The 25,642-nt window shown below is 42.7% G+C and overlaps 1 protein-coding gene and 3 long non-coding RNA genes across 5 annotated transcripts in view; 3 read left to right on the plus strand and 1 right to left on the minus strand.

Annotated features, from left to right (window-relative positions):
* The first annotated feature begins 585 nt into the window (after positions 1 to 585).
* LOC134227171 (proteasome subunit beta type-3) lies at positions 586 to 1,447 on the plus strand. Its single transcript, XM_062708484.1, has 2 exons — positions 586 to 735; positions 797 to 1,447. Exon 2 carries the CDS (start codon positions 829 to 831, stop codon positions 1,444 to 1,446), a length of 618 nt encoding a protein of 205 aa, XP_062564468.1. The 5' UTR covers positions 586 to 735; positions 797 to 828; the 3' UTR covers position 1,447.
* A 3,658-nt stretch (positions 1,448 to 5,105) lies between these two features.
* On the plus strand, positions 5,106 to 6,889 carry LOC134220165 (uncharacterized). The gene is made up of 3 exons (XR_009981788.1): positions 5,106 to 5,590; positions 5,650 to 5,924; positions 5,985 to 6,889. It is a non-coding gene; the product is annotated as an uncharacterized LOC134220165 (long non-coding RNA).
* A 237-nt stretch (positions 6,890 to 7,126) lies between these two features.
* LOC134227979 (uncharacterized) overlaps positions 7,127 to 25,642 on the minus strand; it is a 51,460-nt gene continuing 32,944 nt past the window's right edge. For both annotated transcript variants that reach the window (XR_009983811.1, XR_009983810.1), the window contains exons 2-5: positions 8,257 to 8,550; positions 7,937 to 8,193; positions 7,774 to 7,860; positions 7,127 to 7,699 (exon numbers count right to left, since the gene is read on the minus strand). This is a non-coding gene — a long non-coding RNA (uncharacterized LOC134227979). The remainder of the gene's footprint in view (positions 7,700 to 7,773; positions 7,861 to 7,936; positions 8,194 to 8,256; positions 8,551 to 25,642) is intronic.
* On the plus strand, positions 9,582 to 11,294 carry LOC134225429 (uncharacterized). Its single transcript, XR_009983241.1, has 3 exons — positions 9,582 to 9,852; positions 9,904 to 10,443; positions 11,160 to 11,294. It is a non-coding gene; the product is annotated as an uncharacterized LOC134225429 (long non-coding RNA).

The raw sequence follows: 25,642 nt of genomic DNA on the forward strand, positions 1-25,642 counted from the left end.
ATATGAACACGCTCAATAAAATTGATACAAATATTTTATGAAGGCTATTGATCGTTTAATGTATTTTATGTTACTATACATAATGAGGAATATGAATCAAATTGAATAAATAAAATAATTACTTTTTTTACGCGTATAACTTCAAGAAAAATTTACCTAATTTTAGTTTCCCACACTAAACTCCAGATTTGAGTGAAAAGTACCTAATATTAGGTAATTTTTTCCAACCGTGTACACGTGTACATACTATAGTATTAGGTACTTTTCACTCAAATCGGGGGTTCAGTGTGGGAACCTAAAATTAAGTAATTTTTTCTTGAAATTAAGTAAAATTCACTTAATATTAAATAAAATGTACTTAATTTTAAATAGAAACTAACCAAAAGTTAGGTAAATTTCACTCAACTTTTGTAAACATGAGATTACTCAACGTTGGATTCCCACACTTTAATGCCCTTGTTGAGTGGTTTTGCTCTTCATTTTATGACAACAAACGAAAGAGGGAAGGAGATGCAAGAGAAAAAAAGTACCTAAAATTAGGTACTTTTTTCCAACCGTGTAGAATTCTCAGCCACAGGGGTGCACGCTGACGTTTTGACATTTTTTGTTATGTTTTTTTTTTTGTGCTCGGTGCTGTTGTCAAACGGCAAAAGTGACTGTCATCCCGCATCACTCGCAGTTCTTTTGGTTACAAGCAAATTTTGCAAGAAGTAAACGGATAACCTCTCATAAACTGTAAGTTTTGTTAATTTAATATGGTACGTAAAGCAATCATTTCACTAATAACGATTTCCAGTTGTAGGCAAATAGATTTAAATCGTAAGAGCCATGTCCATTCTTGCGTACAACGGTGGTTGCGTGGTGGCGATGAAGGGAAAAAATTGTGTCGCCATCGCCACTGATCATCGCTTCGGGGTCCAGGCCCAGACGATTGCCACCGATTTCGAAAAAGTATTTGAAATCAACCCTCACATGTATCTCGGTCTGGTCGGACTGCAGACGGACATTCTCACAGTACACCAACGGTTACAGTTCCGCAAAAACTTGTACGAGGTCCGGGAGAACCGCGAGATGACTCCGGAACGGTTTGCAGCGATGCTTTCCAATTTCCTGTACGAGAAGCGCTTCGGGCCGTACTTTATTGAACCGGTTATTGCCGGACTGGATCCGAAGACATTTCAGCCGTTCATCTGCAATATGGATTTGATCGGATGTCCCAACATGCCGAATGATTTCGTTGTTGCCGGAACATGTGCCGAGCAGCTTTACGGTATGTGTGAAACACTGTGGAAGCCCGATCTGGAACCGGAGAAGCTGTTCGAAGTTATTTCCCAGGCTTTGGTGAATGCATTCGATCGGGATGCTATTTCCGGATGGGGAGCGACCGTTTACATAGTTGAGAAAGAAAAGTTGACTGTGAAGAAGCTGAAGACGAGAATGGATTAAAGGGTGGAAATGGAAGAAGTGATTTTTTCTGAGAAGTTACAATATCATGAATATTCCTTTTGTATTTTCACTTTTAAACAATAAATTTATTTCGAAAAAAAAGTGAAGCTTACATTCTGAGAACATCACATGTACCATATTTTGGCTGACAAAATCGCTTACACAAAGATGGACAGAATGTTGATTTATAATTTATAAGGTATATACCGTGGACGTGGAGGTATCTTATTCTGCTCATTTAAGAAAATTTTCTACCAAAATCGTTGCTATTAATAAACAATAATGATTTATAAATATCTTTATGAACAGATGTGTAACTATAAACGGCGGAAATCTATGAATCATGAAAATTTTGATTGAATTGAATAAGAACATATCTTATCATTCGATTTGTGAATTGCCATATGGTTCTTAATTCTGCGCACATATTTTGAAATGTTCCATATTCTGCGCACAATAATAAAACTCAGTTTGGGTAATTTTATGTTTCATGTAATGGTTTTGAGCATTTATACAAATATTTCATTAACTTTTGCACGTTTTTCGTGCCATGTTTGCTCCCTAAACTCCATCTGACTACAACGTTTTTAAACGTTCTTGTACGCTAAGTATACGTAAAAACATCCGCGCCAAAGCGAGCTTTAATTAATTTAATACCTGGTAGATTAGACCCAACCCCAATCGACTCAGCTTTGATGAATTGAGATGATGCCTGTGTGTGCGTGTATGTGTGTATGATGTATGTGCGTCATTCCCAACAAACATTGGAAGCTAAAAAAGCGCTTATTAAACCAAAAGTAGTCTTCTTGAGTTTGAAAACTACCTTATTCTGCTAAAATTGTTTGTTGGGTTGCCACAAGCTGCTTTCGACTATCGATTTTTTCCGTTAGACAACAAATTAATTAATTGGCTGAGTTGTGTATTTTGTGATAATTAATCGAATCGAATCAGCCGAGTACTATAAGATTTGAGGTACGGTTCATCTGAAAGTCCACACTTCATCGTTAAGCACACGAGCGTTCCTGAATCGCACATACCGGCATTGATGTGCTGTATATTGCAAGAAAGCGGGCCCTCCTTAGCCGTGCGGTAAGACGCGCGGCTACAAAGCAAGACCATACTGAGGGTGGCTTGGTTCGATTCCCGGTGCCACATTCGGATTGGAAATTGTCTCGACTTCCCTGGGCATAAAAGTATATCATCATGTTAGCCTCATGATATACGAATGCAAAAATAGTAACTTGGCTTAGAAACCTCGCAGTTAATAACTGTGGAAGTGCTTAATGAACACTAAGCTGCGAGGCGGCTCTGTCCCAGTGTAGGGATGTAATGCCAATAAGAAGAAGAAGATATTGCAAGAAATACTTTCCCTCTAACAAAGAAGCATTAGCGCACGTACAGTCGTGTGAACTAACCTATTCTTTTCAATTTAGTTTGGTAACACACCCTTGCATTCATCCAACGGGTCTCTATTCCAACTGATCATTGAACTGAATCATATTTAAAATTCATTATAATCAATGAGAATTATTCGTAGTTTGATAACACATTTGGTCTCTTTTTAATCTCAGCAAAAACCATGCCATTCCTAAACCTCAACCAGTTGACTCATATATTGATTGCTTCTTATACAATTTTAGTAATGATCCACTATTATTTAGTCTGGAAACACTATAAGTGATAAGTGGATACGCCATTTTGTTTCTAATCAAACAACCAATATCGCCATTGATTGATCTGCTAGTACCCCTAGTACCTAGTACTATTTTAAAAAATTATCACGTTGCCATTTCAACAGTTGTTCCCAGTATCTGGTTCTAGTGTTGCTAGACATGAAACAAAAATACATCAATTAACTATCTATCGGTTTTCATATTAGCATGTTTTTACATCCAGATTCAGTCCACTCAGAAATCGATTTGCTGACTCCTAAATCTGCATACGCCAAACGATTGCCAAATCGAATCCTAAGCAATATTATTATACTGACTAGTTTATTTGTGGACGCTGTAGCGCCCGTGGCAAGTGTTTTTTTTAATCAAAATTTTCCACGTCTGTTGTCTGTGATTTTTTTCATCAAATGCTGTGTCTGGTTGTCTAAGGTTGTCACTGGTTTTGTTTTATGCATCTGATAGAAAAAAAGAATTGAAGTGTCAAAAATTTTATTTTTTGTGAGAATTTTCCCGCGTGCTGCGTCTGGTTGGCTAGTCACCGGACAGACAAACAGGGCTATTATATATATGATTCTCAAAGTCTCTTTGATTCACATACTACTTTCCGTCTTATACATCTCGATATGTCTTGAGCATTTTCCAAGATTATGTTTTTGTATGTCAATAAATTTAAAATACTAAGCTATTAGACTATTTTTTATAAGACGTATGTTCTCTTGTCTTTTTTGCCTTTCTCGTACAACTAAGTTGTACCGAAAGGCTATCATTTTACTCCAAATTCGAACTTTTGTTAGAAGTCCCGGAGATCCATAGTGTTATATACCATTCGACTCAGCTCTATGAGCTGAACAAATGTCTGTCTGTCCGTGTGTGCGTGTGTGTGTATGTGTGTTCGTGTGTGTGTGTGCACAAAATGCCATAAAAAACATTAGCCAAATTTTCACATAGAAACTCTTAACCGATTTTCTTGCAACAAGTTGCATCTGGCAGAGACTGAAACGTTGTTGATCACTATTGAATTTCATAATAATTGCGAATTGCAAAAATAGATAATATTAAAATAGTGATGAGACATAGTCACATAGAACAATAATGTGCTATGAAAAATGCCTTGCATCTATGAATATTTTTAAAGTTTATCCGTGGCTTGCTCCCATTAAGAGTTCTATCGTACTATAAAGATGCTCGTGTTGCACGCATTTAGGCGTAAGTATGCTCTTCGTTCAGTTTCATAGTACTATGAAATTGTCCGAAAGTCAAAATTCGAACATAGGAAATTCGAGAAACTTTTGGCAGCGCCATCTGTCGTCTACTAGTGTAAATTTTCTATTAAAACATTAGACGGTGTAACTGTTTTACCTTTCTTGTACATCATCGAGGTGTAAGCGTAAAGGCTACATTTATTACCTTTTTGCGCGAGAAAGGCACCATCACCGCTAGGTGGATTAATCTGGGTTTTCATAGTAAAGAACTCAAGACAAAATTTTCAAAACGACTTATCTGCTTTTGTAAACAAAGATTCAAACGAAGATTTGACGAATCTGATAGCTCTCCCACGCAAACCAACACCATCAACAGATAGCGGAATCCTTCACCTACCTATTGATGGTGTTGGTTTGCGTGGGAGAGCTATCAGATTCGTCAAATCGTCGTTTCAATCTTTGTTTACAAAAGCAGATAAGACGTTTTGAAAATTTTGTCTTGAACTATTCTCCCTTCCCAGCAAGGAGAATGAGCCTAACATGACCCGAACTTTAGGGTAACCTGTTACCTCATGAGCCTAAGAAAATGATTCACGTTAGGGTAAACCTTGACTAAAATTACGCTATATTGCAACATCGTGTTAGGCGTTTGCTGATTTCAAACGTCTGCGTTAGGGTAACATTAGTGTAACCTTACCCTAACGTGAGTCATTTTGTGAGTGGATTGAAATTTTGTTTATGTAGTAGTGAACGCAGGATTTGTGCTCACCAATACTAGCACATTTCCATTGCAGATGACAGTTCGTTGTAAACAATCCGAGAAAAGTTTTTCGAGCAAAATAAATATTTAACAAATTACCTACCTATATCCAATTTAAGCAAGTTAATTTGTTAAAAATGGTCTACACAATAGTGGTTCTGAGATACAAGTGTATTATGCAGCGAACGAGATGATGAACGACCTCATCGTGACCTAGCTCCACCAAAGGTGGTTCCGGCGCGCCGGGATGTATAGGAACTGCAAAATGCGAAAGCTTTGAATTCATTTTTAGACCAGGACCTCGACCAGGTCAGTCCACCGGGTGGAGTCCGACAAGAATTGTGCAAGTCAGTGCCGCTAAAACAGAAAAATAATCATTGGCACGACACGAGTTAGCTGTACTGGGATCAGCAAGTTTCAGTTCCTGGCAATCGCTGGCATTAAATTAAAATTTCGCTCGCTCCGTCGGGTGAATTCAAAAGAAGTTGCCCTTGGACTGGCTCTCGAAGGTAATAATAAGACATTGAATTTTTGAAAAGAGTTGCGATTTACAGAGTTTTATTTCCAGAGGTTGAATTTCTATTATAAAATCAACACGCAACCGTCCTTTGATGAGCTGTCCTACCTGCCGCGTCAGGTCGAAAGTCAGAAGGAGAAGCAGTTGTCGTTTTGAAAGTATTCGCTTATAGTTATTTAAGGATGTGCTAGTTAGAAAGATGAGCCGGTGCCACATATGGGGCGCTGTTTGCCAAACTCGATATGGAACTATGCGACCAAAGACAAGTTTGTCATCGTGGTGAATTGTGCACACCCGGCAAAGAATCTGTTTGTGAAGATGCTCCGGTATGTTTGGGTAATGACATGTTTAAATAAGTAAATTCAACGCGTTTTTCCTTTTCACAGATATTCATTACTGTGCTCGACCTTGCTCGTCGAAGTAGTTCTGAAAATGTTCACAGTTGAGGCTCGCAGAGGAAACTGAGCAAGTTTGTAAGCCCAGCAAGCGGGAGCCTATAGGCCGCCAGCATGTTCATCAAAGATTCATTGAATATGATCGAATCCCAAGCCAATCACCTCGAAGAAACGTTCCGCAAAGATTGTGAGCAGCAAAGAAACCGAATTGTAAAGCTGATCCAAATGCCATTTTGAATCGTGTTTAGAGTTATGGAGAAATGACCTTGATATGGGACAGTTTCCAAATTTATGGCGAATATGTGAGGTCTATTTTACTGGCTAGTAAACCGTAAAATTTAACCGAATCATTCTTCGATTGAGAACTTATATAAGTGATTATATTGTGTTTATGTATATATTAGTCGACCCGGCAAACGTTGTCCTGGTAGGCGAAAATGCGCGTTGTGAACTGCCCATGCAAAATTTCCATACGATTCGTAATTTTAGTTTTTCACGTTTACTCAACCTTCCTCGTAATTTTTGCATGAGGAAATATTATATAAACCAGTCGGGAACGATAACGAACATATTTGCAGAAGGAATGAAGAAAATCCATCCAGCCGTTTTCGAGTTATTCTGATACGAACACATTTTTATTAAAAGAATGAGATAGATATGTTTGAATTTAGTGGCCGCTTTGCCCCGGCTGGAAGACTGCGAGCTCGTTTAGTTGGAAACGTGGCAGGTTCACCGACATAGTTTCGAAACCAATCTTTTGCTGAATTTTATGATTAGGCGTATGTGGTGAAATATTGTCATGAGAAAGGGGAACCAACATTAAATATGTCATTAATGATAATTATATTCACAATATTATTATGATTGATAAATTGACAATAATGTAAAAGTGTGATATGACTAAAACGTAGGTATTGTAGATCCAGTTGAAAACCGAACTGAGCTCTCGCGACAATCGCATTTTCTCCAAATTCCGAATGTCGCAACTGCATCGCGAGTGGTGCGCATGATGGCGCATGGCTATGGCATAGATGCGCACTACTCGCGATGCAGTTGCGACATCCAGAAATGGGAGAAAATGCGATTGTCGCGAGAGCTCAGTTCGGATTTCAACTGGATCTACAATATTTCGTTTTCTCGAATTTGGACTTTTATTAGAATTGCATGTTTACATAATTTGAGGTTTACAGATGAAATTATTTGTTTTATTGAAATTCTCAAAAGCTTTTTTAAAATTCATCGTAACAGTGATTGACAGGATAAATATAAAATCTTGTCAACAGTATAAGAGACAAGAGAATCTCCTAACCCTGTCGGAGGAAGTCATCACGTCATCAGATTTATTTTAATCATACGTTCTTGCAATGGAATTCGTCGTCACTCCAAATAGCGCCCCGAAAAAAAAATGTTTCATCCAAAAGCAGATTTGGTCAGCTCGAAGAGCAGATTTGAATAGTAGTTATCGATGATGGATTTGGTCGCAGTCGGACGCCATTCTTATAGCACAGGTTTTACTCGTTTGTTGCGTTCTCGATCAGTAGTATCATATTTTTTTCGAATAGGTAGTTGATTTTTTAATGATTTTGCGACAGGTAGCGAATGTGATGTCAAGGGCGCTGCTTTTGCTGACCGATACATACTGAAACGGTTCCTATAGACTTCCGAAACGCGCTCCATGACAAAAGACACTATCGAGCAATCGGTTTCTGAAACATAGATTATATTTATAACCATTACATACATTAATCGGTCGATCTTTTCTACATCATGTGAAACTTACCGTCGTGTTTTCATACAGTACATCAGATTTGATGTGGAATTTGATCCCAATGTCGCAAATTTGTATCATCCGAGCAACACGAACAAACTATGAAACATAGAAATCACACAGATTAATAATCTATTATAAATCTGCTGGATTACCAAATGGTGAGTTAACTCACATTTCATCTTATTTTTTCTTTTCGACATTCCATTTAGCGAATAATTCCTAGCCATCAATTTTTGTGGTGCAGATGTGGTCCGTAAGCGATTCTGATGTCATCTATCTCACCGGAGCACGATCCTTGCTCTTCTTCAGAAAGGCATCTGGCATCTCATACACAGCTTGTGCAAGTCCAAAGCACTATAGCTTGATGACTTTACCATTTATCATAGTTGGTCCATTACTTCAAGTTTGTGGATGAAGTGGAGATAGTTTCTGTTTTGTGAATAGATAATATTTAGAAAAAAAGACAAATAATTGTAAAAAAACATATTTTACCTTATTTTTAGTGTCCTTGGCACGAATAGTGAACATAACATCTTATTCCGTTTGTTCTTGGGTCGCCAACCGCCAGTCTCCCTGTATGCCAGTCATACGTCCGTCTTCTTAAATTTCATACAGCTAGCTAGTGCAGGGTCTAGGTCTAGTCGGCTCCGACGACCTTTTGCACCCGAACAATCAAGTCCTGAATGATGTACCCGTGCATCGCTTACAGATCCAGAAAGTCCACTGAGCTAATCTGATTTTACTCATTACCTACAAGAAAGCTCTACGATTTGCTGAGCGTACCGACTGGATAAAAAAAATGTGCAAATGTTTCCAATTTGAGTAAAGCTAAAGTAAAGTCGGATGAATAAAGAAATTTGCAAGCCGAATAGCGACTACACTTCTTCTGACGAAGAAGCGTTAAGGTTCCCCCAAACACACGCGACGAGACAATCGTGACGCGATTCTATCGCTTGGCGACTGCGATTTTGTCGCCGTTGGTATGGAAGCGTAAATGGAACATTGCCTGCAGCGACCCAACGATAGAGTCGCGGCGACTAGCTGTCGCCGTCGCGGCGATGAAATCGCTTAGGTTTGGGGGAGCCTTTATATATACTAAGAGTAAAATCAGCAGTGATTCAAATCGTTCGGGGCTGTCAGTTTGAATATGAATCTGAAACATTGAATTTCCCAGCAGCTGTTCTAGATTCAGTTTTTATACCAGTCAACTGTCAAAAAATAAAACTGGTATAACGCTCCGTTCTATTTTCTGCAGATTTGAACCACGATTGAATCACGAGATTCAAATATTTTTCAATTGTTTTGGTGTATGGATGCGTCATTTTATCTACGGATCAATCCACTTTGCAATTCCGGCGCCTTTCTTGGCAGTAACATAATGATTTCAATTAATTAAAAATTTGAAAAACATGAATAGAACACTGCTGGGAAAACCAGCGAGTTTGCTCTATTTTGCTTCAGATGCAAACTAGAATAGTGGTCGAAAATTTAGAATCAAACTGAATCACTCCTGATTTCACCCTAATGACACTGCAGTGCACGTACCATGGTGCAAGTTGTACCACTAGCAGGAACTAATAACCGGGACATGACACTCGCGAAGAACCGATATAAAATTCATGCAACCTCAAAAGAGCTGACGAGACCAGCACCGCCAGAGGCGCTAGTGTAGTTTACTCACATTTAGGGTAAATTTATTTGAAAGTGTTAAGTCAAGTGTAGACTTTTTTGCTGTGAGTTTTGACAGAACAATAAACTCAAATCAGCTGATGTTTTTGATTTTTAAAAACAAAATATTTACTAACACAATTCCCGAAGTCGGATATTTATCAGCTAGAGTTAGCAAATCTATTAAATCTAACAGAACCAGCTCTACCCATTTCGGATGGTACCAACGGCATCATCACTGATATTCCGCTGCTCTCATTTCCGAACCGATCCCTATTTGACCACGCAACAGTGACGAGTGTAAGCGGATTACAACCATTTGGTGAAACTTTTTACAAGTGCAACGGAATCGGCAGAGTATTTTAGCAAGGCAACCTATCCAAAATTCATTAATCAATCAGCAGCAATATATTGCAGGAGGTAAGCTAGATTAATCTGGTCTTTTTTTTGCCTAATTTTTTTTTATTACAGGCGTTCGTGTGCAACGCATAGCAATGTCCATAGACAGTACCCGCTATAGCCACCCAATCGGTCAGTGCCGGTTTGAAAACAGCACTACGCGCACCACTTCCATGCTAAAACGATTCACTTAGGATTGTGTCGGCTGCCCGAGTCGACTTCCCCGATTAATAAAATGAATATGGAGAATACTGCACAACTCTGCCGTTCATTCCTTATGCTATCCGATCAAAGCAGATACAGATCCACGATGAACTGAGGCTGCTGAACAAATTTGATTATCTGCACCCCCGCGAATGTGTCCGCTTACGCTTCTGCTGGACAACCTTTGCTTAACACCGAGCCCATAGAGAATCAAACAACAATAATATAAATAGTGAAAAAGAAATTAAGCAGCGTAATGCGCGGATAGCCGACTTGCGATATACCCCTACCCGAACATCGTGTGTAAACAGAAGGATATTCTCATCTAGGGTGAGAAGGCGTATAGGCGAAGCATCTCGAGTAACCATGCGGCCATGCGGCTGAAGCACGTTGGACGGCATATTAAAGGTATACTTATGTCGTATAAATAATAATATAAAGTAATGAGTTTAAAAAACATTTCTCTATATATACGATTTTCGACCTTAACTGTAAGGCCGTCTTCAGTGCTGTACTTAATTTGACTAGTCACGAGACACTGTAGACAATCTTACTTTTTCTTCATCATCATGGCTCTACATTCCAAATGGAACTTGGCCTACTTTTCAGCATTTTATTGGTTATTACCCTTTATAACTGAAAAACTCCTCTGATTTTTGTTGAGCCAACGAGGTAACGTTTTAATTCGATAAACTGGCTACCCCACACTACGAGCTTGTTACGTATTTAGCAACTCTATTTGCTTTTTTGTTTTTACCATTGTGTTGTAGTGCGTTTTGCGCCTGATGAGAAAGTATTGGCTTGATTAGAATGAAATGTGACAGCTGAGAACATGCTCCAGCCCTTTTTTATTCGACAAGTGAATTACCGGGGCACGTCCTATGCCATTACTCGCAAGGCTAACTAGAGACCCAACGGCCTAACTGTTGAGATTGAAATGCGTACCTGTTAAGTTACAATCAAGTTGTGGAATAAAATGGAATATACTAACGTACTAACTTTTCTTATTCCACTGAACAGCTATGAATAATTTTCTAATCAAAATGATGAATCGAAAGGTTCACAAATATAATATATATCATGGATTTAAAAAAAACTTTGTTTCTTTTGTCGTATTACCACAGACTTCAAAATTCGACAAGCAATCGATCATCGCATAAGAGCATCGAGTATGCATGCATACCTCCGCACGTGATAAAGAAGCAGCTTGACATGCTGACATACGAATTGTATTCGGTACATCCGCCAATCGCTGCCGGACAGAGGGCCACATATCAACGGAGATCGAGTTGCAGCCAGCGAAATCTGCGTACTTCGACTGTGTAGTTCTTGGAAGCGTGAGAACAGAGAACGCGTGTCCTGCTGCTGTTCAGCGTAACTATAATGTACTGTAAGATTTGTTTTTTTTATTTTCCATACGCGCATTTTCGGCGTGGATTGAGTTTCAGGTTGCTTTTTTAGACAATTTATACTGCAGCGATCCCTCTGGATTATTTTTGAATAAAAGAATGTTTATCATTACATTTAAATAAACTAGCGGTATATCTATTGGGACTGACAATTGGCCACTGTTTCAATTACGTAGAATACTATGGAATAGATTGAATGTATCTGAGGGCAAGAAACCAAATTAGAAGAGACCTTTTTAAACGATTTTGTTATTCGCCAGCTTGTATAAGGGCAGGGGACTGAAGAGAAGGCTAATACGCCTACCCACCATTCATTCAATATGGCGTACAATGTTTTTGTTTTAATTTCGTTTTATTCATGATAACACAACTTCGGAAGTATCGACAAGCTATTTTTCGACATAAGGAAGCCATACAAACACAAAAGGCTCGATGTACCTCAACTAATTGCAAGTTTTCGCCAGGAGAAGTTAATTGCCGATAATTAGCACTAACTGCGTATGATCCAATCACCCATAATGAGCGCTGAATTCGGGTATACTACCCACAAACCGGGTACCAAAAACAGAAGTACCAAAAACGATGTTGGGTAGAGTGCCATTGTACCGCGGATGACAGGCGTTTCACCCTCCTGTATAAGGGTCAGTCTCTGATTTGACATTTGTGGAGGTTAACTGCACCCACCGTTCCGAGCATTTTGATCAATGTGGTATATAAAAAGGCTTGGAATCCGCTTCAACTAGTTATAGTACAAATATCACTTGATACTCTTTATCGATTTGGAATGTCATATATTTATTCCAGATCCATGAACTTTGACATCAAGCTATTTTATATTTATCAAGTAATGAAGCTTTGTTGTCGCATATACATGATATGTAATTTACACATCTATACTGCCCCTATTCGCATGAGCGTCCCGTGTCAGTTTACTATAAACTTGAGTAATTTGTTGTTGAATTTTTCAAAAATGCTCACGTACTAATTAGTGTACGACTATCTGTATGCGTCGCTATGGATTTTTTTTTAAAAGGACCATAATTTAATGTCTTTTTTGTGTAAAAGCTTTTTTTTTTAATCTGGAATGTGACTGTTTTGCGAATAAATATCTAGATGAAACAACACAAGTGAGTTGTGATTTTCAAATTTCTAGAACCAGTTGATCCATGTCTGTACGTCGCCAGCCACGCAGTCTGGAGGGTCCTTAAATCGTCTTCCACCTGATCGATCCACCTTGCTCGCCATCTCTTCTTGTGCACAAGCACATTGGAACGCTGACGAAAACCATTATCACTGGGATATTGACCGGCATTCTGGCTACGTGCCCGACCCATAACCGTTTTATTATAGAATAGTTAAAATACTAATTAGGGTTGCTTGAATGATTGGTTGCTTGATTGGTTGGTTGGTTATTTGGTTGGTTGGTTATTTGATTGGTTGGTTGCTTGATGTTGGTTGGTTACTTCATTGTTGGTTGGTTGCTTGATTGGTTAGTTGATTAGTTGTTTTATTGGTTGCTTTTTTAAGAAGTTATTTTTATTTGGTAGCGTGCTTGAATGGTTGGTTGGTTGGTTGCTGCTTGATTTGTAAGTTGGAAGAATGGTTGAATGATTGGTCGCTTCATTGTTTATAGATTGCTTGACTGGTTGATTGATTGGTTGGTCGGCTGGTTAGTTGATAAACTGTTTTGTTGATTGCTTGATTAGTTGGTTGGTTGAATAATTGCTTGGTTGATTGGTAGATTGTTTAATTGGTTGGTTGATTGATTAGTTGGTTATTTGATTGGTTGCTGCTTGATTTGTAAATTGGTAGAATGGTTGATTGGTTAGTTGCTTGATTGTTGGTTGGTTGCCAATAGAACCAACCAATCAGGTTGTTTGACATGTTGATTGATTGGTTGGTCGGCTGGTTAGTTCATATGTTGTTTTGTTGGTTGCTTGATTGGTTGATTGGGCTGCGAAATGGTGAGTTGACATCCGGGAAGGGGCGCCTAACATAGCTCTGGTCCTCACAAGTTCCAATACTCACGCTTCCACGGGTCTTCCGATGACAATTGACAGCCAGCTAAGGGTTGCGTACTTAGCTGGTAGTGCACCCTGGGCACTTTTGTCCTTCTGACATCAGCTAGAGTGAGAGGATGCGTCCTGTGGGGTCTGCCTAGGATGTGGTGGGGTTCGACAGTGGGCTCTGTTGAACTCCTATAAAAAGCTGCATGTGTCCCCAAGCAGGCCCTATCAAAGCGACCGTGTGCCGCTCAAAGCGCACTAGCCTAGTCCTGGTGTTGGGTGGGACTTTAAACAATTTTGACCCGACTGACCGAGCGTCTGTTCACCAAGGAGGTGCGGCTCCAACAGCGTCTGTTCTGGCATCCAGCGGCTGAGTATGAAATGTTATTCCCAGGAAGCTATACCAAAGATGGCAGCCCCATCCCGGTGGATAGGGAACCTTGGGCCAACAACCTACTGTTCCCGAAACATCAATTTGTTCGAGAATCCGATAATGAAAGAATACGGACTAATTTTACGGCGACGACTCTTAGCGTGAAACAACGGACACGAATAGGAACATGGAACGTTTTAACCCTAGCCCAGCAGGGTAAATTGGCACAACTTGCCAATAAGGCACGCCGCATGAAGCTTGAGATCTTGGGACTGAGTGAAGTCCGTTGGTCAAACTTTGGAGAACACAGAACGCCGTCGGGACAAGTTCTGCTATACTCTGGTTTACGAGGTGAACACGCTCCCCGGCATCGCGGAGTTGGCTTCCTACTAAGCGCTCAGGCACACTCTGCGCTTATGAAGTGGGAACCTATAAGTGAAAGGATAATCGTTGCTAGATTTAGAACACGGGTCCGAAATCTTACTATAATCCAATGTTATGCGCCAACCGATGCTGCCGGTCTGCAAGACAAAGAGAACTTCTACAGTCAACTCAATGCCGTCGTAGATAGAATTCCGAAGGGTGATATCAAGATCTGTTTGGGCGACTTCAATGCGAAGATCGGATCCGACAACTCGAATCATGAGCGCATTATAGGACGTCATGGTCTCGGAGAAATGAGCGAAAACGGAGAGCTGTTCGCAGAATTTTGTGGTAATAACGACATGGTGATCGGGGGATCGCTCTTCCCTCATCGACCGGTTCACAAGATCACATGTGTCTCCCGTGACGGCTTTACAGAAAATCAAATCGACCACATCTGCATCAGCCGAAAATGGAAACGGAGCCTTCTTGATGTACGGAATAAACGTAGTGCCGATATCGCGTCTGATCATCACCTCCTCATCGGCGAAATACGCCTGCGCATTGCGCGGATTCGTCGGCAGGAGGAAAAAATTGGACGACGATTCAACACACGGTGAAACGGTCCTTCGTTGAAGAACTGGAGACGCGTGCTGCAGATATTCCGGAAGGTGGCAGCGTGGAAGACCAATGGACCGCCATCAAGAATGCCTTCATCACCACCAGCGAGAACAATCTGGGCGAACTACGCACCCAGAGAAAACAATGGATCACCGATGAGACCTGGAGAAAGATAGAGGAGCGAAGAGAAGCCAAAGCCGCAATAGAGCGATCGAAAACCAGAGGAGCCAGAGTCTTAGTCCGTCAACGATACTCGGCTCTTGAGAAGGAAGTAAAACGCTCATGTCGACGGGACAAGCGAGCGTGGGCAGACTCTCTGGCCGACGAAGGAAAGAGAGCCGCCGCAACCGGGGACATTCGCCTCCTCTACGATATCTCACGACGCTTAAGCGGGGCGAAGATGAATGCAACGATGCCTGTGAAAGACGCGAATGATCAGTTATTGACCGACCCAACTGACCAGCTGAAACGCTGGTTCGAGCACTTCGAACAACTTTTTCGAGTGCCAGCCAGGCCATCACCACCTCGGCATGATCTGCCTAGGATCCGACGTATAGCACGCGTCAATACCGAAGCTCCATCACTGCTAGAGATTCAAACAGCCATCCAAAGCATGAAATTTATTATGTTGCTGTTATGTTGCTGTGTACCGTTCTCAAAGTTCTGTGCAAAATTATCCTAGCCCGGATTCAGGAGAAGATCGATGCGACTCTCCGGCGGCAGCAAGCCGGATTCCGTGCCGGAAGATCCTGTGTGGACCATATTGTCACGCTCCGCATCATTCTGGAGCAGGCCAACGAATTCCAAGAGTCCCTTTACTTGGTATTCATTGACTACGAAAAAGCTATCGACCGTCTCAATCACGAGAATATGTGGGGCGCCCTGAGACGCAAGGGAGTTCCTGAGAAAATCATCGGCCTCATCGAGGCACAGTACGAGGCCTTCTCGTGTAGAGTGCTGCACAATGGGGTCTTGTCCGACCCTATCCTGGTCGTAGCTGGTGTGAGGCAAGGATGTATTCCATCACCGTTACTGTTCCTCATCGTAATAGACGAGATTCTGGTAGATGCGATTGACCGTGAACCAAACCGCGGGCTGTTATGGCAGCCTATAACCATGGAGCACCTAAATGACTTCGAATTGGCGGATGATGTTGCACTCCTCGCGCAACGGCGCTCTGATATGCAAAGTAAGCTAAACGACCTTGCCGAGCGCTCCTCTTCGGCAGGTTTAGGTTTAACAAAACCAAATCGTTGGATGTAAACACGGTGACTCCTTCCAGTTTCACAGTAGCCGGGCAACCAGTGGAGAATGTTGAAAGCTTCCAATATCTTGGTAGCCAAATGGCGTCAGACGGCGGTACCAAGATCGACATAGGCGCACGGATAAAGAAAGCAAGGGCTGCCTTTGCGAGTTTAAGAAATATATGGAAAAACAGGCAGATAAGTGAACGCACCAAAATACGAATTTTCAACTCCAACGTGAAATGGTGTGTATCAGTGGAGAACACTCAACGGCTGCAGGTGTTCATTAATAGATGCCTGCTTTATATAATTCGGGCCTGGTGGCCTCACAACTGGATCTCAAACAACGAGCTCCATCGTCGTTGTCACCAGAGGCCGATAGCAACAGAAATTCGGGATCTTAAGTGTGGCTGGGTCGGCCACACTTTACGAAGGGGCGGAAACGAAATCTGTAAACTAGCATTAGACTGGAACCCAGCGGGACATCGCAGCAGAGGCAGACCCAGAGGCTCATGGCGGCGAAGCCTCAATAAAGAAATAAAGGAAGTCGACCGAAATTTAACCTGGCAACAGGTTAAAGCGATAGCCGGGCAACGCTCAGGATGGAGATCTTTCAAGTCGGCCCTTTGCACCACCGGAGGTGTACAGGATCCATAAAGTAAAAAAAGTTGATTGGTTGATTAGTTGGTTGGTTGCTTGATTATTTGTTGGTTGCTTGATTGGTTGGTTGAATGATTGCTTGGTTGATTGGTAGCTTGCTTGAATGGTTGGTTGCTTGATTGGTTGGTTATTTGGTTGATTGGTTGCTTAACTGGTTGATGGATTGGTTGCGTGACTGGTTGATTGATTGGTTGCTTGATTGGTTAGTCGGCTCGTTATTTGAATAGTTGTTTTGTTGATTGGTTAATAAGTTGATTGATAGCTTGCTTGATTGGTTGGTTGCTGGATTGGTTGGTTATTTAGTTGATTGATTGCTTGATTGGTTGATTGATTAGTTGGTTGGTTCCTCGATTGCTTGGTTGATTGGTAGCTTGCTTGAATGGTTGGTTGGTTGCTGCTTGATTTGTTAGTAGGTAGAACGATTGATTGGTTGGTTGCTTCATTGTTGGCTAATTGCTTGATTGGTCGGTACTTTGGTTGATTGGTTGGTTGATTGGTTTGGTTGATTACTAGCACCAACTGCAAGGGAGTTCGTGGGGCAGTACCAGGCGGGTTTTATGGGCGAACGCTCCACCACGGACCAGGTGTTCGCCATTCGCCAAGTACTGCAGAAGTGCCGCGAATACAACGTGCCCACACATCATCTATTCATCGACTTCAAAGCCGCATATGATACAATCGATCGGGACCAGCTATGGCAGCTAATGCACGAACACGGTTTTCCGGATAAACTGACACGGTTGATCAAAGCGACGATGGATCGGGTGATGTGCGTAGTTCGAGTTTCAGGGGCATTCTCGAGTCCCTTCGAAACCCGCAGAGGGTTACGGCAAGGTGATGGTTTTTCTTGTCTGCTATTCAACATCGCTTTGGAAGGGGTAATACGAAGAGCAGGGATTAACACGAGTGGTACAATTTTCAATAAGTCCGTCCAGCTATTTGGTTTCGCCGACGACATAGATATTATGGCACGTAACTTTGAGAAGATGGAGGAAGCCTACATCAGACTGAAGAGGGAAGCGGACTAGTCATCAACACGTCGAAGACGAAGTACATGATAGGAAGAGGCTCAAGAGAAGACAATGTGAGCCACCCACCGCGAGTTTGCATCGGTGGTGACGAAATCGAGGTGGTAGAAGAATTTGTGTACTTGGGCTCACTGGTGACTGCCGAAAATGACACCAGCAGAGAAATTCGGAGACGCATAGTGGCTGGAAATCGGACGTACTTTGGACTCCGCAAGACGCTTCGATCGAATAGAGTTCGCCGCCGTACCAAACTGACAATCTACAAAACGCTAATTAGACCGGTAGTCCTCTACGGACACGAGACCTGGACGATGCTCGTGGAGGACCAACGCGCACTTGGAGTTTTCGAAAGGAAAGTGCTTCGTACCATCTATGGTGGGGTGCAGATGGCGGACGGTACGTGGAGGAGGCAAATGAACCACGAATTGCATCAGCTGTTGGGAGAACCATCCATCGTTCACACCGCGAAAATCGGACGACTGCGATGGGCCGGGCACGTAGCCAGAATGTCGGACAGTAACCCGGTGAAAATGGTTCTCGACAACGATCCGACGGGCACAAGAAGGCGAGGTGCGCAGCGGGCAAGGTGGATCGATCAGGTGGAAGATGACTTGCGGACCCTCCGTAGACTGCGTGGTTGGCGACGTGTAGCCATGGACCGAGCCGAATGGAGAAGACTCTTATATACCGCACAGGCCACTTCGGCCTTAGTCTGATTAAATAATAATAATAGTTGCTTTACTGGTTGATTGATTGGTTACTTGATTAGTTGGTCGGTTGGTAAGTTGATTGATTGTTTTGTTGGTTACTTGATTGGTTAATTAGTTAGTTGGTTGCATGATTATTGGTTGGTTGCTCGATTGGTTGATTAGTTGGTTGGTTGCTTGATTTGTTATTTGGTAGGTTGATTGATCTGTTGGTTGGTTGCTGCTTGATTTGTTAGTTGGTAGAACTGTTAAATGGTTGGTTGCTTGATTGGTTGGTTATTTGGATGATTGGTTTGCTTGACGGGTTGATTGATTGGTTGGTCGACTGGTTAGTTGATTAGCTATTTTGTTGGTTGCTTGAATGGCTGATTGGTTGGATGCTTGATTGATTGATTAGTTGGTTGGTTGCTTGATTAGTGGGTTGGTTGATTGGTAGCTTGCTTGATCAGTTGGTTGGTTGCTGGATTGGTTGGTTATTAAGTTGATGGGTTGCTTGATTGGCTGATTAGTTGTTTTGTTGATTGCTTGAATGTCTGATTGGTTGGTTGCTTGATTGGTTGATCAATTGCTTGGTTGATTGGTAGCTTGCTTGAATGATTGGTTAGTTATTTGGTTCATTGGTTGCTGCTTGATTTGTTAGTTGGTAGAATGGTTGGTTGCTTGATTGTTGGTTGGTTGCTTGATTAGTTTGAATGGTTGATTGCTGGGATAGTTGGTTGGTCGGTTGCTTCATTGTTGATTGGTTGGCTGATTGTTGGTTGGTTGCTTAATTGATTGGTTATTCGATTGATTGGTTGGTCTGTTGGTTAGTTGATATGTTGTTTTGTTGGTTGCTTGAATGGTTGATTGATTGCTTGGTTGATTGGTAGCTTGCTTGAATGGTTGGTTATTTGGTGGCTTGATTGGTTGGTCGGCTGGTTAGTTGACTAGTTTTGTTGGTCGCTTGAATGATTGATTGGTTGGTTGATTGGTAGCTTGCTTTGTTTTTTTGATTGCTTGGTTGTTTAATAGCTTGCTTGAATGGTTGGCTGATGGATTGATTATTTGGTTGCTTGATTAATGTGTTAGTTGGTTAAATAGTGGGTTGCTTGATTGGTGGGATGGTTAGTTGCTCGATTGATTAATTGGTTGATTAGTTGCTCGATTGATTAATTGGTTGATTAGTTCATTGGTAGCTTTCTTGAATGGTTGATTTATTGATTGATTGTATTGTTGGTTGCTTGATTGGTTGTTTTGTTGGTTGCTTGATTGATTGATAGCCTGATTGATTTATTGTTCGATAAGTAGCATTCTTGAATAGTTAGTTGCTTGATTGATAGGTTGTTTGATTAGTTGGTGGCTTGATAGGCCGATTAATTGATTGTAGACTGATTGGTTTATGGGTCGATTGATTGGTCGGTTGCTTGATTGATTGGTTTCGGCATCGTGGTTTCAGCATCGTTTTAGAAAACACGCTTGGTGGGTATCGGGCGGTGGTGATCATGTCTACAATCGAAGACTCCTAAAACTACCCGAACATGCACCGAGGCGGAATGGTAGTCCACAAGGCCACATGGAGATCACCTAACCAAGAAACGGAAAACCAAATCGACCACTTTCTAATCGACGGTAAATTCTTCTCCGACATCACGAACGTCCGTACTTACCGCAGTGCGAATATTGAATCCGACCACTACCTCGTTGCAGTATGCCTGCGCTCAAAACTTTCGACGGTGTACAACACGCGTCGAAGTCGGACGCCGCGGCTTAACATTGGGCGGCTACAAGACTGCAGGCTAGCCCTAGACTACGCGTAGCAGCTGGAAGTGGCACTTCCAAAGGAAGAGCAGCTAGGCGCAGCGTCTCTTGAAGATGGCTGGAGAGATATTCGATCCGCCATTGGTAGCACCGCAACCGCTGCACTTGGCACGATGCCCCTGGATCAGAGAAACGACTGGTATGACGGCGAATGTGAGCAGTTAGTGGAAGAGAAGAATGCAGCATGGGCGAGATTGCTGCAACACCGCACGAGGGCGAACGAGGCACGATATAAACAGGCGCGGAACAGACAAAACTCGATTTTCCGGAGGAAAAGCGCCAGCAGGAAGATCGAGACCGTGAAGAGACGGAGCAACTGTACCGCGCTAATAACACACGAAAGTTCTATGAGAAGTTAAACCGTTCACGTAAGGGCCACGTGCCACAGCCTGATATGTGCAAGGACATAAACGGGAACCTTCTTACGAACGAGCGTGAGGTGATCCAAAGGTGGCGGCAGCACTACGAAGAACACCTGAATGGCGATGTGGCAGACGAAGAATGCGGTATGGTGATGAACCTGGGAGAACGCGTGCAGGACATAATTTTACCGGCTCCGGATCTCCAGGAAATCCAGGAGGAGATTGGCCGGCCGAAGAACAAGAAAGCCCCTGGGGTTGACCAACTACCAGGAGAGCTACTTAAACACGGTGGTGAGGCACTGGCTAGAGCGCTGCACTGGGTCATTATCAAGATTTGGGAGGAGGAAGTTTTGCCGCAGGAGTGGATGGAAGGTGTCGTGTGTCCCATCTACAAAAAGGGCGATAAGCTAGATTGTAGCAACTACCGCGCAATCACATTGCTGAACGCCGCCTACAAGGTACTCTCCCAAATTTTATGCCGTCGACTAGCATCAACTGCAAGGGAGTTCGTGGGGCAGTACTAGGCGGGTTTTATGAGCGAACGCTCCACCACGGACCAAGTGTTCGCCATTCGCCAAGTACTGCAGAAATGCCGCGAATACAACGTGCCCACACATCATTTATTCATCGACTTCAAAGCCGCATATGATACAATCGATCGGGACCAGCTATGGCAGCTAATGCACGAAAACGGTTTTCCGGATAAACTGACACGGTTGATCAAAGCGACGATGGATCGGGTGATGTGCGTAGTTCGAGTTTCAGGGGCATTCTCGAGTCCCTTCGAAGCCCGCAGAGGGTTACAGCAAGGTGATGGTCTTTCGTGTCTGCTATTCAACATCGCTTTGGAAGGGGTAATATGAAGAGCAGGGATTAACACGAGTGGTACAATTTTCAATAAGTCCGTCCAGCTATTTGGCTTCGCCGACGACATAGATATTATGGCACGTAACTTTGAGATGATGGAGGAAGCCTACATCAGACTGAAGAGGGAAGCTAAGCGGATCGGACTAGTCATCACCACGTCGAAGACAAAGTACATGATAGGAAGAGTTTGCATCGGTGGTGACAAAATCGAGGTGGTAGAAGAATTTGTGTAATTGGGCTCACTGGTGACTGCCGAAAATGATACCAGCAGAGAAATTCGGAGACGCATAGTGGCCCTCCTTAGCCGTGCGGTAAGACGCGCGGCTACAAAGCAAGACCATGCTGAGGGTGGCTGGGTTCGATTCCCGGTGCCGGTCTTTTTTCGGCAATTTTCGGATTGGAAATTGTCTCGACTTCCCTGGGCATAAAAGTATCATCGTGCTAGCCTCATGATATACAAATGCAAAAATGGTAACCTGGCTTAGAAACCTCGCAGTTAATAACTGTGGAAATGCTCAATGAACACTAAGCTGCGAGGCGGCTCTGTCCCAGTGTGGGGATGTAATGCCAATAAGAAGAAGAAGAAGAAAAGGCTGGAAATCGTACGTACTTTGGACTCCGCAAGACGCTCCGATCGAATAGAGTTCGCCGCCGTACCAAACTGACAATCTACAAAACGCTCATTAGACCAGTAGTCCTCTACGGACACGAGACCTGGACGATGCTCGTGGAGGACCAACGCGCACTTGGAGTTTTCGAAAGGAAAGTGCTGCGTACCATCTATGGTGGGGTGCAGATGGCGGACGGTACGTGGAGGAGGCGAATGAACCACCGACGAACCGACGTGTCACCCCATGGAAAATAATTCAAATTTGCTGCCCACGACGACGCAATGATGAAAAATCATCGAACACTACCGCCACCCGCATAATGGCTCGCGAGGTTTTCGTAGCTCAGCCACCAACCTACGTGTATTAACATTGCAGCGGAGTTGTGTCTTAGCTCATTTGACAGGAGCGATCGCCCGAAAAGCGAATGACCGTAAAAAAGTGTGAGACAATCAGAGAGCGCCAGTGACACGTCGGTTCGTCGGTGAATGATCCACGAGTTGCATCAGCTGTTGGGAGAACTATCCATCGTTCACACCGCGAAAATCGGACGACTGCGGTGGGCCGAGCACGTAGCCAGAATGTCTGACAGTAACCCGGTGAAAATGGTTCTCGACAACGATCCGACGGGCACCAGAAGGCGAGGTGCGCAGCGGGCAAGGTGGATCGATCAGGTGGAAGATGACTTGCGGACCCTCCGTAGACTGCGTGGTTGGCGACGTGTAGCCATGGACCGAGCCCAATGGAGAAGACTCTTATATACCGCACAGGCCACTTCGGCCTTAGTCTGAATAAATAAATAAATAACATGCACCGAGACATTTTTTACGTTGGGACTCGCCTCTTTGGTAGGTTTTCCCCCCAGGCGGTTCACCCTATTGCTCTCGGTCTTACAGTCACGAGGATATCCTCAACTCGAACCGATTTTGCTTGACCACACAATAATCTTAATCATACCGGCTCTTTAATTAGTTCTCTTCGTATACATACTTAGAAAACGTTCAAAATTCATACATGCCTCGCCAATTTGTTTCACCTGCATCCGATCAGGATTCATTTGCTTCGCCATTATGATTATCAGAATGGTGAATTTCAAGGCTCCGTTTTCTCATCTTTTTGAAGTACGGTGTCGACTGGGCATAAAACTTCTTGATATCCAGTAGTTGTTTTTTTGCGCACGACTACCGCTTTGCCCATAAGATCATCTACATCCCTCATCTTAGCCTGCGGACACTGGTTCAGTTCCCGAATCGATGTTCGTAGATATCTTCCGGTACTATGCCCTAACGAGCAACAGGAGTACAGTAACTGCATCTGCATCTGCATCTGCACCCCAAGAAAGAACAGACATTCTTGCACACTGCACTGGCCTGTCTTCCGTATGACGTAAGTCGAAAAGCGGAAACCGTACGACGTGTAGGCCAAATCGAATTAGGCAGAGTTGTGCTACATGTTACTCGTCATCGTCAAACCAGTTGGGTCAGTAATACTCAGCAGTTCCAGTTCCATAGCAGCGTTCAGGGCATACACGTTATTCGGGCTTGCGGGGACCACCGGTGTGACGAGGATTCACTAAGTATGTACTGAACTTCCCAGGCTACTGATAGGAACAAGGTTAGGTCCGATTCTTCAAGGGCGCAGCTGTGTTGCCGCGTTGGAAGTCCAGATTTGATTGGATTTTCGTAGACGGGCGTCCTGACCAAACGTAAAATAAATAGACCGAAGTAGATTAATTTTTGTTGAAAATTGTAATAGATATTTACTTACGAAGATCTCAACTGCAGGGAAAAATGGATTGTGTGAACAAAAACAAAATATTTATTAAACATGACAGATTTGGAGAAAAATAAATGCTGTCAATTATGCACGGCGACAAAAATAAGCGGAAAAACTGATAATTGACAGCATTTAATAGTATCTTTTCAATTGTATACCTAGAACTCTACACACCGATGGAGACTTCAAGCGCAACACCGAAAAAATCCAAGTGCGATATCCCGGTTATTAGTTCCTGCCACTAGTGTGTCATCTTGTACCATGGTACAATGTGGAAAATCATGGTACAATATGAACTAGGGTATATAACCATAGTACTTGTACCATAAGTGCGTCTTTAGTATCTTCTTCTTCTTCTTATTGGCATTACATCCCCACACTGGGACAGAGCCGCCTCGCAGCTTAGTGTTCATTAAGCACTTCAACAGTTATTAACTGCGAGGTTTCTAAGTCAAGTTACCATTTTTGCATTCGTATATCATGAGGCTAACACGATTATTCTTTTATGCCCAGGGAAGTCGAGACAATTTCCAATCCGAAAATTGCCTAGACTGGCACCGGGAATCGAACCCAGCCACCCTCAGCATGGTCTTGCTTTGTAGCCGCGCGTCTTACCGCACGGCTAAGGAGGGCACAAGGGAGGGTCTTTAGTATTAGAACACTTATTTGAAACGCACTTCTCTGGATGAGTCGAGATAACATCTCCGGATGTTCCTGATGTCTATTCGCGAATTGTAATTTTGTCGGCGGTAGCGTGATTGTTTATTTTCAGCCAGCGGCCGAGTGGTGATATCCGCCGTTGGAGATCTACGATGGCGGCATGGGTCTAAGGCAACTGATTTTTTGCATACAAAATTCTCCGAAATTTTTTCTTAACTACTCCACAGTTGCTCCAGAATTACCTCCAAGAATTCCACCGAAAGTTCCCCCAGAAATTCCTCAGGAAGTTCCTCCAGAAATTCCTCCGATTGTTACTCTAAGAATTCATCCGAAAGTTTCTCCAGGAATCACTCTGAAAGGTCCTCCAAGAATTCTTAGGGAAGTTACATTAGGAATTAATCCTGTAGTTCTTCAAGCAATTTGTCGGAAGTTTACGTTGGAATTTCTTTAAGAATTTATCTGGAAGTTCCTCCAGAAATTCCTTCGTAGGTTACTTCAGGAATGCCTACAGAAATTCTTTCAGGAATACATCTGAAAGTTCCTCCAACAATTCCTCCGGCTATTCATCCATAAATTCGTCCGAAAGTTTCCCCAGTTCTTCCAGTTCCTCCAGAAATTGATCCGGAAGTTCCTCCAGGAGTTCATCCGATAGTTGGTCAAAGAATTCCTCCCAAAGTTTCTGCAGGAATTCTCCAGGTTTCTTCTAGGAATTTCTCTAGAAGTTCTTCCTGCCATTTCTCAATTTTTTTTAAAGAAATGTTTCCATAAATTCCATCAAAAGTTGATCCAGAAGTTCCTCCAAGAATTCCTTCGAAAGTTCCTTCAGTAATTCCTCGGAAAGTTTCTCCAGGAATTCTTTCAGGAATATCGCCAAAGTTCCTCCAGTAATTCCTCCCGAAGTTTCTCCAGGGATTGCTCCGGAAGTTCTATGGGTTGTCCGAAGTCGTATGAGTTGTCCTGAAAGTTCTTCTATGAATTGTTTAAGAAGATCCTCAAGGAATTATTCGGAAGTTCCTCAAGTAACTCCTCCAGAAATTCCCCAGGCACTTCCATGGAAGTTTCTTCAGCAACTCCTCCAGAAGTTTCTCCGGAATTTTATTCAGGAACTACTTCAGTAATTTATCCA

Source organism: Armigeres subalbatus, chromosome 3 (assembly GCF_024139115.2).
Source record: "Armigeres subalbatus isolate Guangzhou_Male chromosome 3, GZ_Asu_2, whole genome shotgun sequence".
Taxonomy (NCBI): domain Eukaryota; kingdom Metazoa; phylum Arthropoda; class Insecta; order Diptera; family Culicidae; genus Armigeres; species Armigeres subalbatus.